Below are 26,369 nucleotides of genomic sequence, written 5' to 3'. Positions count from 1 at the left end.
CAGTACAAGCCTGTTTTTTTTGCACCACTGTTAATGTCTTTCAAGTCTGAAAATATGACAATAAATGCATCTTTATTAATTATCTGATTTCACACAAAAAAATGTTTTAATCAAACCTTCAATTTGATTACATTTATTCAGTAGGGATAAAATGAAAACTGTAAGGAATAATTATTTTTATTTATTTAATTACTGGTGCCACAATTATTGCTACTCCTAACAATTTCAATAGAAGCAGTAACTCTTGTTACAGACGATGTTTAAGTATGTTAAATTAATTACTTAGCAACTTGTGTTTCCATGTGGTATAAATACTGCATTACACAGTAGCTCACTCTTTAAAATGGGAACGACAAGAGATCATGCCATTCATGTTGAGTGCAGTTTATTTAAAAGCAGCAGTCTTTTTTGAAGAAATGATGATGCCAGGGTTTATGGGAAAGAAACAGGTCCAAAGTACCACCGCTTTAAGTCGCACACACCGATTTGCATGTGTGACTTAAGGCTTTTAAGCATTTTTAACAGGGGTGAAAATAAAAGTGGCCAGCATTACAAATTCTTCTTTAAAAAGGCAAAGTGGGTGAAAAATAAAAAATACATTTTGTTACATTTAAAGTATTTCAAATCTGCAACATAGATAACCTTTTTTTCATTATTATTAAACCATGCTAATCAATTCCAAAGTAGTTTAAGGGAGATGTTTGAATTATATTATAGTCTTGCACTCCAAATAAAAAAGCAATCTGCAAGCAAAGCACATAGTTAGATATTGAAAGAAAACAATATTTCCATTGACTCACATCCAGCGATACTTTATGAAAATTGATCAACAATTTCAATCCTGGAGCCATCTTCAGAGGGGAGAGATGAAAAGACAGCACAAAGGAGGCGGGAGAGCAGAGAGTAAGACTTTTATTGCCTACCGTAGTAAGATGGTAAAGTTCCTCTTGGCAGATATTTATTGGGTTAGTTGAGTCCGGAGAGAGCTTTAACATTGATTGTGATCATTAAATATATCCGCTTGAAATGGCAACATGGCATTCCTTCAGTCAATGGAGCCAATAGGAGCAGAACAAAGGCATAATCAAATCAATCCTCTCATAATTATTCTCTGAAAGGTGAAATTAATCACAAGAAGAAATAAAAACAATGATGGAAAATGAAATGGTGTGTCGTAAACAATTACTGCCCAAATTGAAATGAACTCAGTGAAGGGGAAAGAAAAAAATCAGCTGTAAATCCAACTAATTAAAATAACATTTCAGAGTATATTGGTTATTTGGTTTACACTGACTTTCGGTTATTATACTGTTGAGCAGGCTGTGTTATTACAAGAGTGAGAGATAAAGGGACAGGGAAAATGAAGCGAGAGAAACTGGGAAATGATGTGGTGTGGAAGGGGGGGAACGGGCGGGTTGAGACCGGGGTCAAAGGATCAAGGCGCACCTCTCATGAAAGCCATGATTCTCTCTTCTTCCTGCTCACAGAGAGGAAGTGTAGCTTATTGATTAGCTATCAGATGATTCCGATACGGCCTGATCGATAGGATGAAAGCCAGGCAAGACCCTCCCTTTTCACCCAGGGACCCACCCAGAGATCCGCGGTCACCGCACTGCAGACCACCGCAGACACCAAGCTGTTTGTTTGCCCTCAGAGGATTTCTCCTTTTGCCTCGTGTCCAGTTAAAAGCTTCCTGGAATAAAGTTCTTTAAACGAGGCAATAGATTATTCAAGGATTCGCACAGTCACACATGCAGTGAAAGAATTGTAAAAAATATTCATACTCCTTGATCAATTTGTGAATTTGCTGTGTTGTAACCACAAACAGTGAATTATATTGGGATTTTATGTGAATGATCTGTTTTACAGATATGCATTTGTATTAAGTCCTTTTTACTCTTACATCCCTAAATATCATTCGCCGTGACTAATTACCTTTAAATGTTCCCCTGTGTGCAATTATTTGATAATGTGAATTAAGCCATTCTATTAAGGCCTCAAGGGTTTATCAGAGAACATCTTTGAACAAGCTGCATTATGATGACCAAGGAAAACATCAGGACAGTTCAGGGATAAAGCAGGATGAGGGTCTAAAACATAATTTCAAGCTTCAAACATCCGACAGGGCAATGTTCAGAATCAGAGTCCACTTTAATTGTCCGTATAGTGTGCACAAACGAGAAATCTGACTTTGGTTCCACTTTGCTCTCAGTGAATGCCTTGTAAACAGGAGTATGTAGGAAGGGAAATGTTAAAGTGTTTTTTTTTTTTAGAATTAGTACAAAAAAGGTATTCATCTAGGTTCTCTAGCAGTTTTTTATTTTTATTTATTTTTTTGCAAACAATGCGCTGTAGCACCGACCTAAAGGTAAAGGTCTAAATAGTCTGTGTCCAAGATGTGTGGGGTCTGCAGAGATGTTAGCTTCCCTTCTCATGACCCATCACCTGTATAGGTCCTGGACGGTAGGGCAGGTAAGCCCTGGTGGTCCTCACTGCAGACCTAATAGTTTGTTGCAGTTTGGACAAGTTCTGTTTTATGGATGAGCTTTGCCACACAGTGAAAAGATAGGACAATAATGAATAATGGCAATCTAGAAGACGACCAGTAGCTCCTCGGGAGGGTTCTAGTTCTTGAGTTGCTGCTGGAAGGGCAGTCCCAATTCATCATCTGAAAATGGAAAAAATTATGACACAAGTGCAAACCTACCAAGACCATCCACCTGAACTGAAAGGCCTGGTGAAGCCAACATTAATCGAAGAAGCAACCAAGAGGCCCATGGTGGCTCTGGTCGAGCTGCAGTGATCCGCAGCTCAGGTGTGATAATCTGGTGACAGGCCCAGCATTTATCATACAATCCATAAATATGGTCTTTATGGAAGAATGGTCAGGAGAAAGCCTATTAAAATACTGTTGAAGAAGGTACCTTGGTCAGATCAGACTAAATTTGTTTTGCATGGGGATCAAATACCTTATCCCTGAATATATCATCCCCACGGAAGTGGCAGCATCATCATTTGGGAAGGCTTTTCTTCAGAAGAAACACAGCTAATAGCCAGAACTGATGGGTAGATGAACTGAGGTAAAAACTGGGCACTCCTGGAAGAAAATCTGTCAGAGGACACAAAAGGCTTTTGCGACTGAGGTGAAGGTTTAGCTCCCAGTAGAATAACAGCCCTAAACAAAAAGCCAGAGTTAGAGTGGAGTGTTTTGAACCAAAGCATATTTAAAGCAAGTCAGAGTCCAGACCTAAATATGACTGAGAATCTGTGGCAAGACATTAAGGTTGCTGGTCAGACTCTTTCCATCTGGCCTGACGCAGCTTGAACTATTTCACAGAGTAGAAAAGAACTTTAGTCTCCTCACTTCCAATGCTGATAGAAACACGCCACCAGGATAGTGGTGCGCTATTTAGCAGTCCAAACGGTGTGGGTTGGAATCCAGCTTCCTCCTATCGCATGTCAATGTGCCTTCTAGCAAGGCACTGACATTATGATCGAATGTGTGTGAGATTGGGTGAATACGGCTCTAATGTAAAGAGCTTTGAGAGGTCTGTATGACTTGAAAAGTGGTATATAAATTCAGTCCATTTACTGGAAATATAAAAATAAAACCCAAATTATATATTCACGTTTGTGGTTGTAACTTGATGATATATAAAAATACTTTTTTTAAACCATGGCTGTAAGTTTGAACAATAATATATTATCTGAAAAAATTTAATTAATGACACTGGATAAAAACAACATTCCAAAGGTAGCTTAACCACACTGGAGATCTGTCTGCAAGGCCAGAACCAATTGGGAAGATGTCATCGACATCATGCATGTCTGCAGGTTCAGCAACCTGCAGACTAAAAACTCTCTCTGAGAGCTCAGAAATTCACCAACTAATAGGCAAAAGTTCAAAAACATTCATTACCCGTTTAAAAGCCCGATCAGCACCACGGACAGCATCCAGGAAGATCTTAGGGTTTAGTACATGTTTAGTACAGTTTTAAAATAGTGCTTAATCTCACTGCATTTAGCTCAGTTACTTCTTATTCTATTTCAGCAGGTAAAGCACTTTAAATTGTTGTGTTGCTAAACTGTGCTGTGCAAGTAAACTTGCTTTGCCTAATCAAGCTGTTATTTGGCATGACTTGCCCATTTCAGGTAGAATCTAGATCAGTCTATTTCCTGGAAAACGCAATGAAACATTTTGTCAGTACATTCCTGAGTGGGAACATGTCAGATGCAGCTGTGCTCTGATGTGGGTCCAGTGGTGGTGTGAACGGACAATGATAAGACACCTGCACTCCAGGCTTTGACAGGGCAGGACACTGCTGGACTGTTACTTTCCCTAGAAGTTTATTTGCTTCAAAGTGTTCTTCTGTTTTTGAGAAGGGAGAAATTATCTTTTATAAATCTAAAAACAAGTGCCACAGTGCATTGTCTGTAAATCTATAAACTTCCACTGCAATTTTCCTTGACATTAACAAGAATATCTTCTGTGCTCTAAAATACAGTGACAAAAACATATTTAATCAGGGCCAGAAAATGAAACAATGTTATATTGTCTATTTTTTGAATCCTGGTTTTTGAATCCAGCAATACTTTACAAAAAAACTGAACAATGTTGGCTGTGCCAGCTGATGTGCATCTGTGTTCAGATTTATCTCCTTAAAAGCCATTATTTCACCTGGTTGTTGAAAACTTAGTAAGTGTTTAAAATCCAAGAGCTTTTAAATAGAAAAGATCATGTTTCTTAACTTCTGTATTAATTACTACCCATTAACAGCTCTCTTGCTCTTGCTATTCTTTCTGTTGCTGGTTAGAAATTTGTTTTACCAAATACTACTGGCGTTATAGTGCAGCTTTGAAAAAGAATATGGTTATTTTGTCAGAATTTCCCAGTTTTACAGGCTACTAAATATTTAAGTATAAGGCTGTTTGTATGATTGAATGATAGATCTGTCCTCTGAATCAGGACATGAAACGCCTACGTTGACGAAACCACAAAATACAATCTTTAACTCTAATTTCTAACTCTAATTAATAATGTGATTGTTTTAATTTTATCTAGTGCTTTGTTAAGCTCAGTGTGTGTAATGTTGCAATATGAAGTTATTCCTTATCATCCTACACAAATATTACCCACTAATGGTGTCCTAATGAATGCACATTACAGGATTTCACATAAAAAACAAACACGTGATTTTTTTTCTGTTTTCCCATGTTTATTTTTCCCTTTCTTTTTTTATTACAGATAATATGACACTGGATTGCTGTTTCTTCAACAACGTACGGCACCCGGACTGCCATGAAGCACAATGTCTCAAAAGCGACTCGCCCTCCCAGCGGCTTCAGGACAACCCCCACCCCAAATACAGAGGCTCAACACTAAAGATTACAACTTAGAAACAAACAACAGACTGAAATATCAAATTCTAGATTAACAGCAAGAGAAGAAACAGAGAAAAGAAGAGATCCTGGTATAAATAAGACTCTGACATAATGGTGAAATATCATTCCATAAATCTCCAAATTGTAAAATTGCAGATTTAGTACAGAAACTCTGGTTTGATCATAGCAAGACCATTAGGATGCCCTCTACAAATCAGGTGGATGTAAATACTGTACAGACAACAAGTAGGGACACTGATAATGACGAGATTATTGCAGAATAATGTAAATAGTCATAAAAAACATACCTCTAGTGTGTTTATATATTTGTGAGGGTCCTATGCTCGCTATCTTTTATTTCTTTAACTGAAAAAGTTAAACCCCATATCCGAGCAGAAACATCTGCACAACAGTAGCCAAAATGACACTGAATACAGAGACATTCATTTGGAAGACGATATTTATCATATAGCGCGCCATAGCTGCAATTCGAGTGTATACTTACTCATAAACCTTGTGTGGTTAAAAGGGTTACAAGACAACAGCAGAAAAAAAATCTATTCATTTTAGGTTCTCTACTTCATACTTTAAAGTAACAAAAAAAGAGCTAAACTTAAACTGTAAATGAAACTCCCTCCTTATTGTGTACGTAGTATGTTTTAGCCCCATAGTGACGTGACATGTCCACACAGACCTCAGTGGTTTGGCAGTTTTTGTATAGTGCAGTCAGAGTCTTTTATTAAGTTTGCCCCCCCCCCTCCCAAGTCAGCATCAAAAGATTCCTCTTTGACTTCTTCTCCCCCACACCCTCCTGCATTTCAGTCCCTTAGAGGGACTGAATCCCGACGGATCGCTCTGCAACCAGGCGCTCACTCAGCTCCCACAGGCCGCCGGCGTTGCTCGGATCCTGTGCCTGGATGGACGGTTGGCAGCGGAAGCAGTTGTTGAAGTACATGCCGCCTAAACCCTCCAGCTCCGGGGCCACCGCACAGTACACCGTGGTAGCTGCACCTTGTTGCTGTGGACAGACAAAGAACAAGAAAAAAAAAAGAGACACAGTCAGTGGCACCGAGGCGACCCAGTCGGCTTCGTCCTGCAGGAGGAGACAAAACGTGGAGAACTCGTCTACTCGCACACGGACATTCAGAGGTGTCCTGTCCAGAGAAAGGATGAATGGCGGGCGCAGGCAGCATCCAAGCATCATTTGTGAGATAAATGCATACATGCAGACAGTCAGAACAAGGAGACAGCAGGACTGAGCGGCCACAGGAAAAAAAAAATAAAAAGACTTTCACACACAAGCTGTCTTACCCTTTTCTCTCTGCAGCCCCTGAGGACTGCCTCGTATTAACGTAACTGTACATAGATCTGTGTACATATATTTATTTATTTACGTCTCTATCTGGCATGTACAGGACTACTGTGTGAATACTCCAGATGCACTGACACGTTGAAAAAGGGTTAAAACGTCTCCAGCCTGGACGCGGATCTCCAGTGAAAATGCAGCTGTTATGTAAATAATAATGCAAAAACCGGTTTCAGTGGTAATGAAGATGTATATTTGTACAGCGGTTGAAGCCAGGCTTTTAACGTTAGGTATAAGCATTGGAAATTATGCAAGAACAATTCTGTATCTAAGTTATAAGTCAGTTACTTATAGAAAAAAAAAATAGAGCATTTTTTTTTTCCAGTAAGCATACACACACATACACCGGAAGACTTCCTCACTAGTAAAAGTACATTTATTTATGAACGTCATTAAGTCTTAAACCCAGATACTGACTGAGTTTTATGTTGTTTCTCAAAACTGAAAGGGTGTTTGGATGCAACCTGCTAAGTTTTCTAACACACTATGTCCTTTCAGTCGGTAATTAGAGGGGATATTCTTGGGAGGCGGTGGGGGTGGTGGTAGGGGAGAGATTTCTGTGACATTTGAAAATGAAAGTTGAATAAACACGTCAGAGAGAATTATACACAGAACCCAACTGCTCAAAGAGGGATCTTTCATGTTGCGGCTCCGGCTAAAAGCTGCTGTGACAGCTTCCCCGTGAAACACCCTAGGCTGGAGACGACTTCTGTGCGACCACATGAAATGGCTTGCCCACTTTATCTCCCGATGAGAGTGATGAGAGTTTAGGCACAGAGCACTGGCACGCACCGAGACAAGCCCATATGCGCAATAGTCAAACACACAGATATATATATATATATATATATATATATACACACATGCATAATGGGGACGCATTACAAGCCAAATGTTTGAACAGCTTCGAAAAGCAGCTGTGAGGCTAGCAGACATGAAGTGAAAAGATCCTTTTTTTAATATATATAAATATGTGCAAAATCCACACGCAATAAACAAAACGGGGAAGGGAAATGTTTTCACTTCATAAACACACACAAACCGGCTCCCAGTCAGTCCGCTCCTGTAAGCTGTGTGTACGGATCGAGCGCGTTTGAAGCGGCGTGTGATGAGAGAGCTGGTAAATAGCAGATGAAACGGCCGCATCTCTCTGTGCGCCGCTGTCTGTCTCACCTGCCAGCCGGGCGATAACTTCGCCCGCGTCGCATGTCGCCATATCAAAAGACGCTCAAATGCCAAGCAGTGTCTCCGAGTTACAGGTTCACAAGCACTCAGTCCGACTCATCTCCCTCACCGAGGGCATCTGATTTAGCTCGTCCGGGAAGCAAGACTGCTTTTAAACTCGACAGAGGAGTTCAGTGCTGCGGGGGGCTCTGAGTCGCTGGCACACCTTGAACTTGGTGGGCTTTTCCGAGGAGTCAATTACCAAACACTGATCTGGCAGTAATTTCTAAATTAAACTTTTAGTATCTGGATTTGATATTCTTTGAAAAGTAAACCCAGAGTGCAGCAGTGCAGTTTGTGGCAGATAAACTATTACATGGACTGTTTGTACAATCTTATTGGTGTTTAGCTCAGCCCCACACCACTTGATCCTGTGACCTCTGTAGGAGATAAGGCTGATGAGATTAGGCATTAACATGCTTAGCCACCCACCGCAGCCATTTATCATTGTGTGTGTGTGTGCATTTGCAGATAGGATAGGCAAGGTGTGTGCGAGGTGGAGGGAACAAGAACAAAAACCTTTTACACTTATGTTTTGCACAGAAAACGTATGCGTACGTGAATTCATGAAACAGACACGTATCTGCTAGCGCGAGAGAAGAAGGCAGAGCAATTTTCAACCCGTCCGCAAGTAAGGATGAGGTTTGTAAATTTAGCATTCTGCAAACTCTCGGTGTGCGTCTTTATCTTCTGCAACTAAATGTTAATCATTACCGCTTGTGTACAGTACTTTTCTGAGAAATATGCTTGGTGTTTTGCTCTTTTCCAAACTAGAGCTGTGAACTTGAATTTGAGACCAATTCGGGTAAAGATTTCAAGTTTGACAAGTGAGAGATTTAAGATTCGGCAGTTATTGTGCAGGATAGCAGCAAGCAAAAGAAGCTATGAAATGAAAAGATCCTTCTCTGAATGAGCAGTCCACTGAAAGTTGGTCCCAGGTTCCCTCTTCAAAATTCTACTCAGAACATTTTCTGGAGATAACAAGCTTTGTGATGCAGCTGTAAAGAGTAACGATGACTTGCAAAAGTGTTCAGATCCCTTGAGCTTTTTTCAAATTTGTCATGTTACAATCACATATTAACGACATTTTATGTGATTGATAAACACATAGTTGCACATAACTGCAAGGGAAGAAATTGTGAGTCCATTGTGTTTTAATACATTTTATGCTGCAGTCACAGCTGCAGGTCTTGCTCCATCTTTCTCTATCTGCTTTGCACATCTAGACTGAATATTTTGCCCATTCTTCATTCCCTGCATTTATCGGCATCCAGATTCCCATCCGCTCTACCTAGCTTCCTCATTCCCTGCTGTAGAAAAGCATCATGCTGCCTTTACCATGTTTCACTACTGGGATGGCTAGTTGCATTGTTAGGTTTCCCGGGTAAAAGGTAACCTCTGAAGGCAATTGGTTGGACAGACAGGATTTTATTTAGGTATATCCGAGAGAAGGGGGCTTAAACCACTGTATGTTACACTTTTCTGATCTGTAGTTTTTTTTATTGAAAACTTTAATCCCTTTCGTTCCACTTATGCCCTATTTTTTGTTGGTCTATCACATAAAATCCCAGTCAAATACATTTATCACTTGTGGTTGTAATGTGACAAAATGTGAAAAACCTCAAGAGGTGTGTATCCTTCACAAAGCATTGGAATGAAATAAACTGAAGACACTGAGTAAACCTAGATTCAGAAAATCTGGAACGCCCTAATGAACCTAACCGGACAGTTTTTTTTTTTCTTATACACATTTAAGGATAGTAGAGAAAGGGACAGAACATGTGCAGCAAAACTTAAACAATATGCCAAAATAAAAGACTGATAACAGGAGGATTACAAACCAAAGGACTAGGATAGCAAAAGCTCTAACAGCAGGTTCTGTGTAAACTACTTCTATGTAAATCTGCTTTTGTGGATAATAACGTTAATTAGTGGGAAAATATATGCTGCAATAAGTGTTTTTTTTTTGTTTTTGTTTTTTTTTGGTGAGCAGCACAAGCCTGCATTAGCTTTGGATTCAGCATTACAGCACTGGAACCGCTCTGGGATCAGATCCAAGTCTTCCAATCACAATATTGATCCAATATCCAAGAACCTCACGGACCGGCGATAGAAATGTCCTAATAAAGCGTGGAGCAATAACTAGAAGTCATACTGAGCGTATTCGCAAAGCAAAAAGGTGCACGGGTAAGGTGCTTTGTCGTCGAATAATCAGTATTCTTACATTCGCCGTGTTATGTTTTGTCTCTTTGTCACCAGAGTTGTACCCAGCTGTACGCGCTTCCTCTGACCCTATGCATGTGACCCCTTTGACTCCTCACATCTGTAGTTATGGCATCGACCTCTCCCTCCGCCCTGAGTGTAAATAAGCCATCTCTGTAGAGCAGTCTGGTTTTGGCCTGTACATACAAACCTGTAAATACCAAAGTCTATGCATGCGGAAAACCTTGCGGTTCTTTCAGGTACTTTTATAATCCCTAAATTCTCACATGGCATGCGCTGAAAGAAAAGTAAAAAAATAAATAAAAATAAAAATAAAAAAAACGTAAAAGAGTTTAATAAAAAGGTAAAACAATAAACGAGTTGATATTATTGTCGGGCAATATCCTCTCTTGGACAGTGTGTGTAGAGTCTTCCTGTTTTCTTACTCCTGTGGGTGGTTCTCTTCCATTGCCTGTCCTGTGTTTCTGCTCACCATCTGTGTCAGTTGTTGTCAAGTTGGCATTTGTACAGAGGCGAGGGTTGAGGCAGAGGAGAGAGAGAAAAAGAGAGAGAGAGAGAGAGAGACAAGAGAGGGGCGGCTTTTTACCAGCTGACCCCTGTGATGGTACTCCAGTTCAGTGGCGGTACTAAAGCTGGCAGAGCGATCCACGGCTGGGACGCAGTTTCAGAAGCTGCTTCCTGGCACCAACTGCAGATCATTACAGCATACGCCCATGCTTGCCATGTCAACGCCCTTTCCATATTCAGTAGGGCAAGGATTTTTTTTTATTTTTTTTATAAAAACTTATTGTAAGTTTGGCAAGCTGGCAGGAAAAAAAAGCAAATGTTTTATTCTGTTTATTCTACATTGATTAAAAGTGTCGTGCAAATTTTGTTCCACGTCTACAGAAGGCAACTTCTAAAGTTAGCTGGTGAAAAAGGTATTTCCTAAAATTAGGTGTAATATGGCTCCAGTATGTTTTAAGTTGAAGCTTTTCCTGGTTTTTCAGCCTCACTAAAGGGATCAGGAGGAGTGCGGTTTTTTGGTTCAGCCCTCTGCCCGGCCTCGCGGAGTAGCTACCCTCTTAACTCTGAACTGATTGTGATTCTGTTTCAGGAATGTTTTTTGTTTTGTTTTTTTTCTTTCCCTACCTGTGATGTTTAAAATATATGGAAGTGTCTGATTTTTAATCTGTGCTAAAGATATTTTACATTTAATAAATAACCATTGAAAGCAAAGCCTCCCTGAGTGCAGATCCGTGTTTGCCTTCAGCCGCGAGAAGCCAGCTGCGAGCTGACGGCTCAGCTGAGCGTGCCTGGCCCCGCTGTGGTAGGAATCCTGGGTAATGAGGTCCCCTCTCAGATAAACAGGCTGTCCATCCATTCAGCTTGACCACTCAACCACGATGAAAAGAGATTAGCACCGAAAACACCTCAGCACACACTTTAGAGAGCGACCTGACACTCGGCAGTGAATCTGAGGTGGCCTCTGTGACCCTGACTGTGGTACACCAAAGATCATATTAGACAGTATGTTAGCCTTTTTGGTCAGAATGACGCAGAACGTTGGAGTTAAATTTGTTTTTTTATGTGTTCACACTTTAGAAAAAAAGTAAATCACACTTTAAAAGCTTTAGAATCTGCTTTAAAAGAGACAGTTTTGTAATGACCTCGATCAATATTTTTATAAGCTTCCTGAAGATTTTTAAGTCTTTTTTTATGTCTCAATGTTTTTCTTTGGACTCTGGTAGCTTTTTACATTCCAGGGAATAAATCCAGCAATGTACTCACAGAACCTGATAAGTGCATCGTCCTTCGCGTGAACATCTAGATGAGTCCCAATATACATGAATATCATAAATAATTAGTTTAATTCTGTAGGTCAGTTTAAAATGTTTGACTAATTTGTCAAATAAATTGACTGAACACTGAGTGATATATTTTTTTAGGGATTATTGCTGCTATTATGTTTTTGGGGCTTACATATATAACTGTTGACTGGGGGAATGACTCCAAATGTAAGACACAATATATATTTATTAATTTAGTTGTTTGTAAACTATTAGTGGTTGCTAGATCTTTAAAATACTTTTATCTGTTTCAGACAGATAGAATTATCGGCACGTATCAAAGGAAGAACACATCTAAGGAGATTGCTGAAAGGTAAAAAAGCAACTGTTCGACGCATAATCAAAAACTGGAGGGATGACGAGGTCACCTTTACCGAAGAAATCTGGTTAGAAAAAAAACACAAACGAATGGGATCCGCAATCACTTGATTGTTTGGTTAAAAAAAAATCCTTTAAAAAAACAGAAGTTGCAGCTCTGTTCAATAGAAAAAAATAACCTTTCCACAAACTAAGTAAAGACAAATTTAAAGGACCAGGACTAGACAACTGTGTGGCCTTAAGAAAGCCACCAATCGGCGACTAATCGATGAACATTTACCGACGCAATGAAAGGAGGCCGTTTGATGGGTAAGAGCAACGCATCTGTAAAGGCAGAAAAAACATTTTGTGATTTTACAGAGGCTCGTCTAAACAATGCCACAGCGAATGTGTGCCCTAAGCTAACGGCGATTCAACGAAACGTTAATGTGTAACATTTCTTTCGGTCCTAAAGGGAGCGCCCTAGTCCCTATATTTACCCTAGGCAGCCCCAAGAATGGTTTGGTCAAAAGCACAAAGCCTCTTCATCACAGGCCTCCCCAGTGATTAGTCTACCTCTGGTCATCTGTATGGACTAAACTATATTTTGCACCGTCCATTAGCCCACAGGCGGATGGCTAATACTCACCTAAAGGCAGCACACTCCCCTGAGGAGCATTAAGGGCAGTATGGAAGGACCAGCCACCTCCCCTCCTGTGTGGTTCTCGGTCCTTTACTTCATCATGAGGCTCAATCTCTCCGCCTGCCCTGCCCCTCTGCTTTTTAGCCCGGCTACTTCTTTTCCATCAACTATCTAGAGATCCTTATTCGCCTGCAGCCTCATCCCCCCCGGCCCATAACTTACATGGCCGGGCATGCCGTGTTTCTGTAACTGAGGTCTCATGGGTAAACGATTACAGTATGACATCTTGGAGGTAAATGGATCCCTTTCCCCGGTGTCCCAGATCACAGATGAGCCTCGTTGCCAGTCTCCCTTTCTAGACAAGCAGAGTGATGTAGTGGAGGACGAGAAAGAGAGGGGAAAGAGCAGAGGGGGGAAACTATGCAGGGAGTGACAGCAACACAACACAAAGCACCCCCCACCACCACCTGCCAAAGCACTATTACTCTCCCTTTCTCTCTGTGGCCCTCTACTTACCCAGTTTGCACCTGATAAGATCAACATCGTGTCAGTCAGCGACAGCCTCCTGCCACACGGCGATTGTTCATCTGCTGCATGCGTGTGTAGATGTGTAGCCCCGGTGCAACGTTGCCGCCTGCATTCTAGGCGAGGAAATGAAGTGGAGGGAACGCAAAGGACAATAGAGGGAGGGGAAACATTAAGGAGGCAGAAGGGACAAAGAGCCGGAGAAGGAAAGGAGGTAGGGGAGAAGGTAAGGGCGACAGGACGCAGGGCATCCAAGGGGAAAATGATGGGGAATCAGAAGGACTTGCGCAATGACTGTGAAACTATCTCATTTTTATCCTGAGAGGACTTCCAAAGTGATACGCGCAACCTAATTATTTTCCCCTAATAAAAGCAACATATGCTAAGACAATAAAAGGCCTTATTGGACACCTATTCATTAAAAAAGGAACAGTAAAAAGTGTGGGACTCTGGCGCAGGGATTAGCTTTTAAAAGGGGCTTTTCTCCGGCTGGAAATGGCCTCGGTCCTCCTTTAGGATTTCCATATGGGTGCGTAGCCCACCATAAAAGATCTGAATTATACATGAAGGGGACTGGCTGGTTTATTGGCTGTGATCTGCCTTTTTCGCTCTCACCTAATTGCATCCGCGCAACGCACCTGTATATGAATGCTACAAGGCACGTGTTTTAAGGCCGGGGATTTTTCAGCTGTAAAGTACATATAGCTAATGACAAGCATTCAGCAGCAGCAAGATAACCTATAAATCACTAAAGTTTGTTAAGTTAGTAACATGCAGTTGAAATAAGGCATGCTGGTGACTCACGGCTGACAGTTTGACACGGTGAAGTCATTACTCCATATGGTCAACGTACTGTAACTGTCAGTATATTTCTATTATGAGCACAGCAATGCTGTCTGTGTGTCGGTATGTGAGTGTGTGATGAGCTGGTGTAATAGGGCCACACACAGGTGTGTCTACGCTCACCTCTTCACTGATGCACCAGCTAATTGGTCTCCAGCGGCAGCCTGACATATTCACACACTGGAAATCTCCCCCGCACATGCACAGAGTCAGGTGTGTGCATCGGCACATACGGGCAGCGTAGTGTGCAATAGATATATCCACATATACGCGGCCTGTGTAAATATGCACAGACGTCCAAACATAACCGCGCGTGTGCCTGCATTCGCTGGCAGCCCGCAGAGTGTATCTCCAAATCTACTCATTATCACAGTGCTGACTCTGAATGAAGGATGACACCTCAACAGAATGTTTCTGCAGTACATACAGCTGCTTTAAAGGTGCAAGTAAAGCTGTAAAAAAAACACCGACCACAAAGGAATATTGAAGTAAAACAGACATATTATGAGAGAGGATGCACTTGAGAGCCAAACGCCCAAGAGTTGCATGGAAAATCTCCTTCCAAACACACACACACACACACACACACACGCCAGAGTTAAAGCACAAGCTAAGCTGTTTTTCTTTACTGTATAATAGCAGAGATGATTGGAGCCATCACTCAAAAACATGCACTCAGCACTGACAAATATCGAGAATAGAATACAATGTCAAAATCTTTACTTTTAAACTATTATTGCTCGACAGAGACGTGCATAAAACTTAGAGATAAAAGCATCAAAAAGATGGTCGGGTGAACATCAATAATAGAGGGAAAATTAAAACACACACACACACACACAATTCCTTGACAATCTGAAAATGAAAAGATTTTTTTATAAATAATATCTTCCAAGCACAGTTTTGGTTCTTTAACCTTAAGATTTATTACAAAATACACCCTAAACATTCGCAAAACTTCACCAAACTATTTCAGAACCTACTGGGCACTTTACTTTCAGGATTCGGGCTGTATTGTGAGGTGACTTATAACAAGATACTTTGTCAGAACTTACCAGGCCAGGTAAAGTTCCAGGAAAGTGTGTGCTCATTTCAGGAAAGCAATCTCTTAGGTCAATGCATGGCACCTGGTAAGTATCCAGTATGTTCTTCCAAAGCAAAGGTAAATTCTAGCAAAGCACCTGGTAATATGCTGAAAGAAACCTTAAAGTTTGGGGAAAGTAACCAATATGTTCCATGACTGAATCAGGGAAGCACCAGGAAAGCTCCAAAAAGTACCAGATAAGTTCCGGAAAACACTTGGTAAGTTCCCAAAGGAAGCTTCTAAGTACCTCATGTACTTTCCTGGTAAGTTTTCACATCATCTAAATAGCTCAGTTAGTCAGTCCCTTTCTCTTACAGCACCGATTTTCCCGCTGCGACTTTCCTCATGGTGGACAAGAGAGAGAGAGGGAGAGAGAGAGAGAGAGAGAGAGAGATGTTCTATTTTAAATAAGAAGGCAGCACTGCCCCATTAAACTCTGATAGTAATGATATTAATTTGGCAGGTACGTGTCATTTTCACAGTAGAGCAACTAGCTGAACTGTCATTACACACACACACACACACACACACACACACACAGACATCATATTCTCTCTCATTCACACACACACACCCTCTCTTACTAACTCATCTTCTCTCTCTAACACACACACACACACAAACCAGCAGCATGTCACAGGAGAGCAGCTAGCAGTAACGTTATGAGAGTCGGAGAGATCTGCTAATAGGAAAGATTAGTGTGCCCTTGGTCAGAATGGCTACAGTGGTGTAACTTATATCTATGTCCTCCATCCACACCTCTTCTCACCACCTTTTACACTCCTTTACTGAACTCCCTCAGGTTGCTTTTAAGTTGATCTCTCCTTATCCCATGTTCCCATCAGTTCCCACTGATCACCGCTTCGCTTTGTTTAAGATGCTTTTATTTTCTCTACAAAAACTGTCAGCAGAGTCAAATATTGTCTCTTTTTTGGGGTAAAATAGATTTTGTTAACAGAGCCTAAAGAACACAGAGGTCTTTCTGAATCAATATGCAATAAAAACAAATTTTAGTCTTGCAGCTTTCCTCATTCCTAAATATTCCACAATCGTCTGTCAGTGCTGTCATAACAAAGTGGAAGCCATTGGGAACGACAGCGTCTGGAAGGCCGCGTAAACTGACTGAACAGGGGCGGCGGATGCCAAGGCGCATCGCGTGCAGAGGTCACCAACTTTCCGCAGAGTCGATACAGACCTCCAAACTTCCTGTGGCCTTCAGAGCGGCTTATTAACTGTGCGCAGAGAGCTTCATGGAGTGGGCTTCCATGATCGAGCAGCTGCATCCAAGTCCCACATCAGCAGGTGCGATGCAGAGCGTCGTATGCAGTGGTGTAAAGCACACCACCACTGGTCTCTAGAGCAGAGGAGGAGCGTTCTCTGGAGTCATGAATCACGCTGCTCCATCTGGCAATCTGGACGCGTTGGGGTTTGGCTGTTGCCCACTGTGTTGTCCGACTGTATTGTGCCAAGTGTAAAGTTTGGTGGAGGGGGATTCTGGTGTGGGGTTGTTTTTGCAGGAGCTCAGATTGGCCCCTTGGTTCCAGTGAAGGGAACTCTGAATGCTTCAGCATATCAAGACATTTCAGACAATTTCCTGCTCTTGGTAGTGTCAGGGCCCAAACTCTGGACTTACTCTCCATCACAACCCTGTTCAAGGCCAGGCTAAAGAACTATTTGTTCAGTTTGGGCTTTAATATTTGAGAGTTATGCCCACTTTTAAAATGTGAAGTGAATTATAGTTATATGTACAGTTGATTTATTTATTTTACTAATACTATTTGTATTTCTTCTTTTATTCTTTACAGCACTTTGATCAATCTGTGGTCATTGTAAAGCACTTTAGAAATAAAATTTGATTGATTAATTAATTGATTGATTCTCCCGACTGTGTGTGACCAGTTTGAAGGTAAACCCTTGCTTTTCCTAAATGACTCAGTACCAGAGCACAAAGCACCGTCTATGCAGACATGGAAGAGTTTGGTGTGTATGACATTGACCGGTCTGCACAGAGCCCAAACCCAAAAGAACACATTTGAGATGAATTAGAGTGGAGACTGAGAGCCAGGCTTCTTGTCCAACACCGTGTATGACCTCACAAATGCGCTTCCAGAAGGATGGTCAGAAATTCCCATCAACACTACAGAACCTTGTGGACAACCATCCCAGAGAAGCCGAAGCTGTTATAGCTGTAAAGGGTGGACCAACGTCATACTGGAGGGATTAAGAATGAATTGGATGTCACTTAAGTTCCTATGCGAGTCAAGCCAGGTAAGCAAATACTTATAGAGTAATACAATATAGTATAGTAATTGAATATAGAGTATCTCCAGCTGTGAATGGGCAAGAGGTGAACTACAAGCAGAGTAATTTACCAGCCCACCACAGTGTGACACAGACACATACAGGACAAAAAAACATGCATGCAACAACTTCATACCTAAGAGTGATTTAGAAGGACGGATTAACATACCATCCATGTATTTGGACTCTGGGAAAAAGGTTGAGTACCTAGAGAAAACCCACATATGTACAGGGAGAACATGCAAACTCAATGTAGAAAAAATCAGGCAGGTAAGAATTATTGAACTAAAAGTGTACTTTAAAAAGCAGCCAACTTCACAAAGAAAACATGGAAAACCATTGCTCTAAACATTTTGAAATACCAGAAGCAGGTTTGCCTACGCTAAAGGGAAAAATAAAATACGGAACTGCTTCATAACATTTTTGCACAGTACTGTGCTCCTCAGAAATAATAGCTCCCAAAGCTTCTTTTCTGAATGTTGGCTAGCTTTTCATATTTTTTTTCAACATGAATAAGACATAATGTGTGAAATAATTGAAATAAGATATGTTTACATGCACCAAACTTCACGATCGGATTAAATTGTATTCAGGTTAAATAATAGGACTGTACCGTTTATATGGGCACACGATCAATTATCTGATCATAATGTACGCGTATATGCACCTGGCTTTATTCAGAATAGAACCACTCTGACATGCACAGTTATCAAATTGCCCTAAAAAAAAAAACACAGAAGAAGAACTTCCGTCTTTACTGAGCATAAAAGAAAGTACACAAAGCAATATTGTACGAGTTTGTTTGTCTTCCAAGCACCCAGGCTGGTCTTTCACCAGGTTGTAATTACAGTTAAACATTACTAAATAACTAACAGTTTCGAGCTTTTTTGAAGTTTTGAATAAAAAGGTTGAATCAGGAGCCCCGACAGTTTTGCTTCCCGATGCATTTCCGCCGCAGAAAAAAGTCACTTTTATGTCGGGCGCACATGTGCACTCAAGGCAGTTCACCACATTCAGAATAACTTGATCCTGACAAGAGTTTACATGCATGTGGATCGGATTATCAATCGGCATAAACCACACCTCTCATTTGGATTACAATTTCATTCTGATTGAGTTTAATCCAATCAGAATATTCTGATTGGCTTCTTTACATGACGCATTTTTATTCTGATCAGCTCTTTATTCCGATTACTTTTGCCCATGTAAACGTAGCTTTACTTTCCTTAACTATTGTGATGCAGGTTACTGTATTTTTCTTTTACGTTTCTGATGATGTGTGTTTTTTTGCGTGTGTTTTTTGCACCATGTGAGCACACTGTACTGTTCTTGTGAGACTGTGTGAGTGTGTTTCTCTGTGCGTCAATGCTGACCCCATCTCGGCACTTCTGACCGGTTGAATGCAGGCTGCATAAATTAGTGCTGATGCTCCGCGATGTAATTATGCTGCTGTCAGGATGGCCCCTCTACTCAAATTCATTTTAATAAAGTTGGTCTCCAAGGTTACCAACCAGGGGTCACCTTTGGTGTCAGTCCCTATGGATCGCACCCACAGAACATCCTGAAAGTCTGTGGCCATGATACTGTATCACCTTAACACGACTGGCCTGCGCCTCACAACACAAACACACCTCCCACTGGCTAAGTCAGGATGGAGCGAGACAGGTAGAGTGAAAAAAAAAATTTAAGGCAGAGAGACAAAAAAGGTTCAAGGTGTGGGGAGACTGACTTGAAATTGAATGGAAAGAAGAATAAGTTGTGCAGGAGAAGAATTTAGGAACATGAAGGAACAGAAATTAGACAAAAAGGGTAAAAATGAGAGGAGGGGACGAGGGTAGGGGGACAAGGAGAGGGCAACAGAGTGTCTCTCTTGGGCAGATGGTGGGGTGTATTCTCATTTGTCCTGGTACAGAGTGTGTGTGTGTGTACCAACACTAACCTCCAGGGCAAGGCTGCAGCACAGAACATGTCCTCAATTAGTTGGTAACACAGACAGAGGGAGAGCCACAGCCTTTTTAATGTAGAGAGCAGTTAAACAAACAGGAACAGCGGAGAGTACTGCAACAACAGCTGCTGAAACACACAAATTAACGGTTTCCGGCGGCATGCAAACACAATGTTGTTATTAAGGGGATTGGTTGGATATTAAAACACTTCTGCTGCTAGTGGCCGATTACATCATGAGGTCCAGAGATGGACGGATGGACCCGATCTTGATATTGATGAACAACAGTGTTGAAATTTCTGAGAGATGAAAACTATATTTCTTAGTTGCAATTTTTATTTTACAGTTGGATGTAGTACTTAGGTGTAGTTAGTGTCTTTCTCACAGCTTGACTCAGTATATTAAAACACAACCTTGGAAAATGGGGGGCGGGGGGGTACAATGTTATGAGTGCCCCTACCTGAAAAAGATTTTTTAAAACCATATTGATAAACTTGTGACACTAAGTCATTGAGAAGCAATTGGTAATGTTAGATTATCATCTGACTTTGACTATATCATGTTTGTTCACAACCTGTGATGAATATTCTGGTGTTCTTGCGTTAACAGAGCGCGGTGCGAGGTGGTCTTTCTGTTCAGAGTGGGTCGGGGTGACTTTCAGTGCCTGTGTAATAGTTACAGCAACACGCTTTGTTAGCCGCAGGTAATTTATGGTTGAACTGGCCAGATAGTCTGATACGATCGACTGCCCCGACTGTCTTTACCAGCCAGCCCCCAAAGACACAGGGGATGGCTCTATCTGAAGAGGGGGAAGAGAAACTGAGGGGAGAAAGATGAAGACGGCGCACTGCAGAGCGAGTCTAAACTGTTGCTGTGAGAATCAAGTATTTATCCTCTGGAGGAAAAAGAAAAAAAAAACGAATGTGACAAAAGCACGAGGCAATGAGTGATGCAGGTAAAAGGCACTGACAGGGTGAGAAAAATTTAAGCGTTGCAGGGCAGTTAAGTTCTCAGCATCTCTCTCCCGAGGTGTGCTGAGAATTGGATTGCATTAGAGACCGACGCTCTATTCATCTGAACTGTAGCGCTCTGTGTGTGTGTGTGTGTGTGTGTGTGTGTGTGTGTGTGAAGGGGGGGGGACATTTAGTTAATTGAATGATTAATAAATTCTGCTCAGTCACACTATTTCACTCTGTTGCTGGCTTTGGATAAAAATGTCTGCCAAATGGGAGACGCCATATATCACTTGTTTCAAATCCTTTGGCTAAAACTGGAGCTGAGCATCGATATCGGCTTGATTCAGTCCAGCAGAGAGAAGAAGCTAGTTGGGACATGGTGCCTTGCACAAGTATTCGCACCGTTGGAAGTTGGTTACATTTGGTCACGTTACAACCCCGAAGATTCAATATGTTTTATCGGGACTTCAGTTAACTGAGCAGCAAATTAGCACATAATTGTGAAGTGGATTTGTTTTGTTTTGGGTTTTTTTTGTTTGTTTTTTTTTGCGTGGCTTTAAAAAAGGTTTTTAAAATAGAAATCTAAAAAGTATACACTGCACTAATGCAGCCCCAATGCATCGATTCTTCGTAGAACTACTTCGACTGCAAATACAGAATCAGATATTTTGAGCATCAGCAAACTGAAAACGTCCATTCTTTAAAAAATAATAATAATAATAATAATAATAAAAACAGCTCAAGCTCAGTCAGATTTAACAGAGAGTCTGTTGCCAGAATTTTTTAAATCTTGTCACAGATTCTCACTTTGACAGGGCCACTCCAACACATGCATATGCTTGGATCTAGTTTATTCTATTGTTGCTCTTGTCGTATTAGTAGGGTGATTGTCCTGCTGGTATGTGAATCTCCGCCCCAGTCTGAAGTCTATGGTAGCTTTTAAAAGCTTTTATTTCAGGATTACCATGCCATTAGCTTCATCCAGTTTCCATGTGACAGCTAAAGAAGAGGATCCCCTTAGCATGATGCTGCCCCCACCATGCGTCACCATGGGGTGATGTACTCAGGCTGATACAGAGGAGACCTCTTAAAACAATTGGTTACAATGGACTCTATTTTGGAGTATCAGAGTAAAGGAGGCTTAATAGAAATGTACACCACACTTTTCAGATTTTATTTCTAAAGAAAAAAGAAAAATAATTCATGAAGTTCTGAAAAACTTTCTAATAGCTGCTGAGGAAAGGCAACTCCACAGCATGATGCTGCTGATCCCCAACCCTATCCCACGCCCTTTTACGTCTGGCCATAGTTTTTGTCTCATCCAATCAGTGCACCTTCTTATTTACTTTGTCTTATTTACATTATTACCGTTTTTCCTAGATCACTTGTGGCAAACTGTAACTAAAACATCTTATAGATTTTCTTATCATCAGGAGTTCTCTCCATGCAACTCTTCCATAAAGGAGAGATGTATGGACTGCACTGGTTGTTGTTTTTTTACTTGCAGATCTTGCAGCTCCTGCAGCTCCTGCAGCGTTGCCTCTCTTTTCCCAGTCTGCCAGTGTAGGTGGACTGCCATGTTTAGGCACATTTACAGTTTGTTGCACTTAGACATCATCGATTGAGACATTATACACATATGTACATCATAACCTAGCCCTGCTTTAAACCTTGGTCCAACTTCTTCCTCAACCTGACTTTGGTCTTCATTATGCTCTGTTCTCTAATGGTAAATGGCTTGTACTTGTATAGCTCTTTATCAAGACCGACAGCACTACAGTCAGTCACACACACATTCACACCTTGACAGTGGAGAGCTATGTTAATAGCCACAGGTTAGCCTCTGACCGACTGAGACGGTCAGCGGGGGATCAAACCGGCAACCCGCCACTTACAGGACGAACTCCCTAACTCTTGCGCCACTGTTGCCTAATGTTCTGTAACAAAACCTCAGAGGCCTTCACTGAACAGCTGCATTAATACTGAGATTAAATAACACAGGTGGGCTCTCTTTACAACTTCGGTGACTTCTGAAGGCGCTGGGTTGCATTTTAAACAGAGTAAACAGAGCCGCATACAAATGGAAGTCATACTTTTCAGTTTTTTACTTGCAAAAAAGAAAATACATTTATCCTTTTTGTTTTCTCTCTACACTTATGCATTACTTTGTGTTGGTCAAGTAACACAAATCCCCCAAAGATACATAAAAGCGTGTGCTCGTAACATACGACAGGAAATTGTTGAACGGGGAGTAAATACTTTTGCAAGGCCCTTTACAAGAACAGCGGGAAAGAGATTTTTTTCTGACCTTGTGCTCTGCCATTCCGTCTGCTACATGGTGAGGAGAGGTTAAGTTTTTAATACTGCTGACTCATCATTACGGCAAGATACTTGTTGTTTGCTTTAAACTTAAAGAGAAGCACCCGTCTTTGTAATGAGGACAGTTAGTTGACTCTCTGCAATATAACACCTTGCTTCCCTTAATAAAGACCGGCAGAGACCCTCGCACTGCCCACACCTTTCATTTACCTCTTTAATCCGGACAGGCAGGAACATCCTTGCCATTCGCTCTGTTTCCTCATACCTCTTTCTCCGGGAGGGGCAACCCTAATCTGGTCTGTCAGGCCGACCAGTTCCCCGACTACTGTTCTCCTTTCATCTCCTTTCTTCAAACAGAATAAGCGCGCTTTCATAACACCGGATGAGTGACAGGTGGGGGAGTCAGGTGGAGACAGGCCTGTGATGTAGACAGGCACTTTGTCCTGTTTAAACACACTAATAGGGGATAGGAAAGCCCGTCAGAGGGACAGGTGCAAATCGGATGGGACAGAGGACGCAGACGCTCATCCTTGCTCATGGACAATTTGTACATTTTAAGAAGGGGATGTGCGGGGTATTACATCAGGTAACAGAGAAGACAGCAAAGAGCAAGCACTTCCAATGTCACTCCCAATGATCCGGGTTTGCTCTGTCTTAAAGCGGAAGACAAATTATTCTCAAAAAGTACTTTTTTTTTTGTTCTGGTTGCCCACAGAACAAGTGACTGATGCAGAGTCCAGCTACAGTGTTTCTCCTATTCCCGCATGGAGCACTCCAATTTCAGAGCTACATTACCACACAAACACACACTCTCTCATCTGAGTCGCAGCTTACACACCCAGTGGGCAGCCATTTGGATGGATGACACCTGCATACGGGAGGAAGGGGGCACACAAATAGGATTTGTGAGTGGAAAGAGACTGTGGGGTAGAATTGAGTCCATAAATAGGATTGTGTAGGAAACAGAGCACACTAAATAGGATTGTAATGTACAACAAAGGATGTATAAATAGGATATGAGAATCGGGGTGGTGTTCTCACGAGTTCTCCGTCCCTGTGGTATAGAAGTTCTGCAAGGACCAGCTTACAGTGTGCATGTGTGTACACTTGCGTGCGTGTGTGTGTGTGTGTGTGTGTGTGTGTGTGTAGGGGGAGCCTGGGATTGTATGTGAGATGGTAAAGGGCTCTTAATGTGGAGGCTAATCTTGACGCACCTGTCTCCTCAGGCAGAGTGTGACCCCTGCTAGTGAGGTTCAACCGTGTTTGTCTTCACGTCTCATTCCCCACCTTCTTCCCCTTCTTTCTGACCTCTGTCTCTCCTTAATCTAACATCCTATTGTTTTTGTCGTTTTGCCTTTTCATTTTTCATAAAAGAGAGCGATGTTTTCCTTTCCTGTTTGACCTTATCTCTGCTGACCTCCATGAGCAGGTAAACTGCTAATTTCTCGCCGGCACCACACCGCCTCCCCTCCAAGAAAGGTGTACATTCAAAGCTCTGTCTCTCCCTCTCCGTTTTTGCTTCCACTCGCTCAGCTTTCAGGGTCAGTGGGCTTTGGGAGCTGTCAGCTCAGGGCTGGTGTCTGGTGCCTGACAGATCCAGGTCAAAGGTGAGGGGTCAGGAGTTAGAGGGCAGGACGCGACCCCATAGACAAACAGCATGAAGAGAGGGTCATCTCCCTGAAAGAGCTTGTCATTCTCCACGCAGGGGGTGATGTACTGTGAACATGCACACAGAGTGTGTGCTTCAAAGTGTGCGGATTTCTCATATTTACATGTTGATGGTTGATCTCAGTTGTGTACACTCCCACCTGGCCCCGTGTGTGAAAGGTACTTAATGACGTGATGTGAGCGATTTCCACATGACACATTTTATGATACATTTTAGAATGAGAATCAGAACAAGAATCAGCTTTATTTGCCAGGTATATGTACACATGTGAGGAATTTGACATTGCACTATACAATGTTCACGGTTTACTGGGATTTTATCTGATAGACCAATACAAAGTAGCACATAATTGTTAAGTGTAAGGAAAACAGTGTTTGGTTTTCCAAGTTTTTCTTCCAAAGTAAGCCAATACCTTATCAGTACTTTGTACAACCAACTTTAATTGCTTTTTATTTAGTCTTTTTGTCCATAATAAAAAGAAAAAAAATTACCATTTTAGAATTAAAAAATTAACTCTCTTCGGGATAATCAGATAATTACAAGCTCGATTGATCAAGCATTGAGTCATGGCAAAATGTTCAGTTTTAGGTAACGTGCATCCTGAGGTGAGTAAACCATCAGCACATCATAGTGTCAGATTAGGTCATGTTATTGGGTCTTTGTGGAAATACATCATGCGTATGAGCTGTAATGTAAATTTTTTGACATGGCAAAAATTTGTGGTCACCTGGTATACCTGGTGATCAAACTGATTAATTGATTCATTGATTAAGTGCTTTAAAACATACAAACATAGAGACCAACACGCATAAGAATAAAATAACAGAAAACAGTTAAAAGTTCAGTTAAATGGAATGTGTTTTTAATATTCTTCTAAAAAGCCTCAGCTCGTTGGTGGTGCAAAGGTCCAAAGGAAACTGGTTTCAGAGTGAGGGTATCACCAATAAAAAGGACTGATAACCCCAGGATTTAAGCTTCATCCTGAGGACATCCAATAGAGACTGAGTGGATGACCTCAAGGACCCGCCAAACAAACACTTAAAAGTTCAGATAAAGAGGGTGGTGTGAGGCCATCGATAGATGTAAAAAATAAACAGTAAACGTTTAAAATCAATTATGAAATGAACAGGAAGCCAAGATTATAAAACATGGGTGAAGTGCATACATCCAGAGGTGTTAGTTAGAAGATGGGCAGCTGAATTCTGGACAATCTGAGGGAAATTTAGACTCGACTGGAAGTCACTGACATGAAATTAGGTATGCTATAGTTCAGAATGAATATTTTCCTATAGCAATATCTCCTCTAATGCCACTGAAAGAAAAGCCTGAAACATAATAGTCTAACAGGGGTATTAAGGTTGTTGTTCTACAGGAAACTGAGTTCTGGGTCTACCGCATCTTCCATAAAGATTTGTGGAAACCATTTTTAATACAGTTGTCATATCAGCAGCTTATTTCAAGTGTCACAGCCAAACAAATGTTCTCTAACAAACCTCCGAGGCCTCCAGAAGCAGCTAGATATATACTTAACATTTTATTAGTGCACGTGGTATCAATATCTTTGCTAGGCTGTATAGGCTCACAGTTGGTGGCTGAGCACAGTGTGAGGGGCATGCCAAACAATGTGATATGATGTGTGTGATGAATTTCACATTACATGCATGTTGAGCTTCTTTAAGAGTTACCCTACAAAGCAGTTTAACCAGACAAGGTCACAATGGACTGCTATGAAAAGCCCACCTGCCAAGTAAGGCGAGGCAACA

At 41.4% G+C, this 26,369-nt stretch overlaps 2 protein-coding genes across 2 annotated transcripts in view; one reads left to right on the top strand and one right to left on the bottom strand.

Moving 5' to 3' along the window:
- The window catches only part of mafb (v-maf avian musculoaponeurotic fibrosarcoma oncogene homolog b (paralog b)), a 58,838-nt gene extending 53,519 nt beyond the window's left edge, over positions 1-5,319 (top strand). Inside the window, exon 3 of the mRNA XM_012879859.3 lies at positions 5,246-5,319. The gene's annotated coding sequence lies outside the window, so the exon portion shown is untranslated. The remainder of the gene's footprint in view (positions 1-5,245) is intronic.
- wwox (WW domain containing oxidoreductase) overlaps positions 5,204-26,369 on the bottom strand; it is a 224,722-nt gene continuing 203,556 nt past the window's right edge. Inside the window, exon 9 of the mRNA XM_036134883.1 lies at positions 5,204-6,400. Coding sequence (XP_035990776.1) covers positions 6,209-6,400 — 192 coding nt within the window. The 3' untranslated portion in view covers positions 5,204-6,208. The remainder of the gene's footprint in view (positions 6,401-26,369) is intronic.

The sequence above is a fragment of the Fundulus heteroclitus genome, unplaced genomic scaffold, assembly GCF_011125445.2.
Source record: "Fundulus heteroclitus isolate FHET01 unplaced genomic scaffold, MU-UCD_Fhet_4.1 scaffold_93, whole genome shotgun sequence".
Taxonomy (NCBI): domain Eukaryota; kingdom Metazoa; phylum Chordata; class Actinopteri; order Cyprinodontiformes; family Fundulidae; genus Fundulus; species Fundulus heteroclitus.
Note: the sequence above shows the minus strand (reverse complement) of the source record. Positions and strands in the feature narration are given on the sequence as shown.